We start from the raw sequence: 4,632 nt of genomic DNA, 5'->3' as shown, positions 1-4,632 counted from the left end.
GCCATTTACACCACCTCGTTGGGCCCTATCATCCGCTCGCATGGTTTCTCCTATCACTGTTATGCCGATGATACTCAACTGTTTCTGTCTTTCCCTCCTGAGGACACCACTGTCTTGGCACGGATCTCGGACTGTCTTGCTGATATATCCGCATGGATGAAAAATCACTACCTCCAGCTGAACCTGGCCAAAACTAAACTGATGGTCTTCCCAGTCAAACAGGTCATCCACCACAACATCAATATCAATATTGACTCTTTATCTCTTGTTCCATCCAAAACAGCAAGAAACCTCGGGGTCATTATTGATGACCAACTGACCTTCACGGCCCACATCTCTGTCTCCAGGTCGTATAGCGCAAAGCGGCACAACATCCGCAAAATCAGGCCGTACCTAACCCAGTATGCCACCCAGCTGCTGGTGCAAACCTTGGTGAGTTCCCGTCTTGACTACCGCAACGTCCTCCTAACGGGCCTGCTTGCGTGGTGAAACCACTACAGATGATACAGAATGCGGCGGCGCATCTGGTGTGAAGAGGGCACACGTCACCCCACTACTCATTGAGCTCCACTGGCTGCCGGTAGCTGCTCGCATTAAGTTCAAGTCACTTATGCTTGCTGGTTCTGCGCCCACTTACCTAAATGCGCTTGTAAGGGCAAATGTTACACCCAGGATGCTGCGCTCGTCTTGTGAGCGTCGTTTGGCACTGCCGTCTGTGCAAGCACGGCAATCCAGACTATTCTCATTTGTAGTTCCAAGTTGGTGGAACGAACTGCCTAGTACTACCAGAGCAGGGGCGTCCCTCCCTACCTTCAAGAAGCTTTTGAAGACCCAACTCTTCAGAGAGCACACCCCTTCCTAACTGGCACCTTAACTAGTGCTTACCTTGCACTTCAGCAGTTACATTCCTGCACTTCTTTTTCTTTCTATGTCGTTTTTCTATTTCTTATGTAAAGTAGTATTTATTGTTAAACCAGGTTTTTATTGCCCTTAGCTTGACTGTTCTCTCCCTTGTACGTCGCTTTGGAAAAAAGTGTCTGCTAAATGACTAAATGTAAATGTAAATGTAATGGAAGAACTTACAGCTATGAAGTTTCATATGGAATAATGCAGTGGTCATAATAATAATAATAATAATAAAACTTTATTTGTATAGCACCTTTCATACAAAACAATGCAGCTCAAAGTGCTTAACAACAAATAAATTATGTGCACAGAGAAATTACATGCACAGTGATCCACATAAGAATAGACATAAAATACACATAAAAACATTAAATATAATCATACAAACTGGGATAAAGTACATAACAAAAAATTAAATAAAAAACATAAAATTAAATTTACATAAAAACAAAAACAGACAGGGATAGAGTGCAATAATAAAATACATAAATTGTATAACATAGGATAGAAAATAAATAAGCCAGTTGATCTATCCCCTTAATATCACATTATATCATGTCGTAGCTAGTTAAAAGGTAAGGTGAAGAGATACATTTTCAGCTTTCTTTTTCAAATGTTTAGCTTCCCTGATATCTGAAGGCAGTGTGTCCATAGCTTTGGCGCATAAATGGCTGCATCCCCAATTTTCTTACGGCTGTTGCTGGGAACCTTCAGTAAACCAGCATTAGATGATCGCAGTGTTCTTGAAGGCAAGTATTTGACAAGGGATTTTGCAATGTATCTTGGTCCTAGCCCATTGGGGGCTTTGTATATAAGAAGAAGGACCTTAAAATCAATTCTAAATGTTACTGAAAGCCAGTGCAGAGCGGTTAAAACTGGACTAATGTGCTCTCTCCTTGGTTGATTAGGACGTCATGGTCTATCATATCAAACGCTGCTTTTAGGTCTAGAGGACAAGGATTGAGACCTTATTTGTATCCAAATTTTGTCTGAGGACACTAATATAAGTATAACTGATACATTTCTTTATAATTATACAAAATGTATGGTATTCAAAATACAAATACAAGTAGTATTCACAGTGTAGTTTAACAGAATGACATCTATATTTTATGATAAAGATTTATGTAATGCAAGGAAACACAAACAAATTATTGGTGTTGAGTCAAATCTACTCTTAACACTGAAATGTATAATATTATCATCTGCAGTTTTCTTAAGCGTTACCAGTTTCATATTGATAAGATTAGTTTACACCATGGCATGTCTTTTGGTTAGAATTGTCAATGCAATTCCCTTACGGCGCTGATGACATTGTTGTGGTAAAATCGCATGAGTTGATTTCGAATCTTTGTCAGTTTCAGTCCATAAATAAGTGGATTTAGAATTGATGGTATGACAAGGAATTCCAAGGCTAGGAAATTCTGAAGATCTTGAGAGAAATTTTTGGTTCCGTACCTTGTAAACATACCATCAAACAGTAAAGCAACACTCACATTAAGCAGCGAAAGCAGATGTGGCATACATGTTTGCATAAACCTATTTCTTTCTTCTTTCGATTTGATGCTTGCTCCAACTAGTTTTATGTAAGAGCACATGATAAAGAGTGAATGAATGAAATAAACAATAATTACAATATACCCAAACACATTATTAACTGTGGTTGGATAACATGAAAGTTTCACTACAGACCAGTTATCACAATACAGCTTATCAATATTTGTGCCACACAAAGTTAAAGTTGAGCTTAACACAACAAGAACTAACATACATAAAAGTGGCGAAAACCATGAAAACACCATGCACTTGATAACTGTATTATTTGTCATAATACCATGATACTCTAACGGTCTACATATTGCCACATATCTGTCAACAGCCATTACAGTCAAAGTAGAAAATTCACAAAGGGCTGATGAATAAATGAGAAATGCTTGAACCAGGCATCCTAAATATGAAATGACATGATGATCAGACAGCAAATCATATAAAAACTTAGGATAGAATCCAACAGTTCCAAACAATGCATTGATACATAAATTACAAAGAAATATGTACATTGGTTCATGTAGATTTTCGTTCATTATAATAACACAGATCACAGTAATGTTTGTAAGTAAAATGAAAAGGTAACACAGTAAAGTCAGAGAAAACAGGATATATCTGTACTCCAATGTAAAGGTCAATCCGGCCAGTCTGAAAGCTGACACTCTTGACACATTCTTCATGGTAGTACAAGTGTCAGAAAATAAACTTCAGCATAGTGAGTGGCGCTGTATTAAAGATATATGTTTTTAACGTGACTATAATGTTAACTGAAGAGATCACACAATATGCTAAAGAACAGGTATATCAAACATTCTCTATATATTCTATATCTATATCATTCTCCCTCGAAAACATAGGCTTGCATTAATTATACATGTAAATGTACCAATACAATTGTTAAATTAATCTTAACTAAAATTTCTCTTAGGTTGGTACTATCTATTCATGGTTGTCAATACAGCTACCGTTGATAGAATTTGTATCTGTGGTGCTTCCACCCCTATTTATGTATTTTGATATGAGGGTTTGACTTCCCCAAAGTAAATAATCCCCAAAGATTTTTCCAAAGATGTTTGCAACATGAATATTGTGTTTGTGGTTATGCACTCACCAGTGATATTTTATAGTAGGCGACTTATGCATAGTCCTGCATAACTGCATTACACAGTTGTAGGGAGACAATACAGGGAGCCCCCCAATTTAATCATTTAATGTCTGACATGTCTGGGGGTCTTTGAGTGGTTTTCTTCTGTGTGGAAAAACATTTTTGTACACACTTGGCCTACAGGTAGTTTGTCAGCTGGTGCTGGGGTTTCCTTGGAAGAAGTGTTTGTGTTGTCATCCCTTTATTTGTGGTGCTGCACATAAGAGTGGAGTTCCCTGATGCTACAAGGCAGTACATCAGGTTCATAGATCTATCCTGTGAAGTGAGAAAACGTGAAAAAGTATTGTTCAAAATATCTTTTTTTGTGAAACTTACAAAATATTGGTTCTGTCTTTACTGGTTTGACGGTGAGGCCTGCCTTTCGGCTTTTGGAAAGAGAAGTTTGTACACAGGTTTCCCTTTATATGTTGTCATTTGTGGACAGTTGTGGCATTCTCGTTGAAGAGCATTGCTGCAAGGTACAACATAAACCACAAAACAAACAATACAGAAACTGTTCATATTGCCATTGTGAATAAGTCACATTTACACGCATTTACACCACAATAGAAAAGTAAGTAAATGGGCAAAAGGAAATTATAGTGATAATGTAAAGCTGTACCATATGCTGAGTAAACTGCTATAGCTCTCTTCTAAATACTTCATTACCTATGTTGTTATACAAGTGACTTTAAGATAGAACAGCCCATAAGTGATTAACATTTTGATGGTCAGCTATTCACCGTTAGACTTGATATCTTCTGGCCATTTTTCAGGATTTGACCCCTTCACAGGCCAAAACCAGCTTGAGGTTATTCATACTTTCATACTGAAGTTGATTCACGGTCACAAGATACAAAAATATTACCACATTAACATGATTATGACTATGACCTACTGACACAGGCTTACAGTTACACAAACAACACAACCAGTCAGTCCTTATAAAGCAACACATACATACTTGGAAGTAAGTAAGTAACATTATCTTTGCTTCAGTGAGGTGAGGTCTCAATGTGTTTTGAGTCGTTGTG

At 37.6% G+C, this 4,632-nt stretch overlaps 1 protein-coding gene across 1 annotated transcript; it reads right to left on the bottom strand.

Moving 5' to 3' along the window:
- Positions 1-813: 813 nt before the first annotated feature.
- On the bottom strand, positions 814-3,134 carry LOC105899853 (olfactory receptor 6N2-like; the record flags this gene model as incomplete). The annotated part of the gene is made up of 2 exons (XM_012827072.1): positions 2,246-3,134; positions 814-833 (listed from the first exon to the last, which is right to left on the bottom strand). Coding segments are annotated over exons 1-2 (909 nt in total), but the record flags the coding sequence as incomplete, so codon positions are not given.
- Positions 3,135-4,632: the final 1,498 nt, after the last annotated feature.

The sequence above is a fragment of the Clupea harengus genome, chromosome 9, assembly GCF_900700415.2.
Source record: "Clupea harengus chromosome 9, Ch_v2.0.2, whole genome shotgun sequence".
In the NCBI taxonomy this organism is placed as follows: Eukaryota; Metazoa; Chordata; class Actinopteri; order Clupeiformes; family Clupeidae; genus Clupea; species Clupea harengus.
The sequence above is the reverse complement of the archived record's forward strand: the minus strand, read 5'-3'. Positions and strand labels throughout refer to the sequence as shown.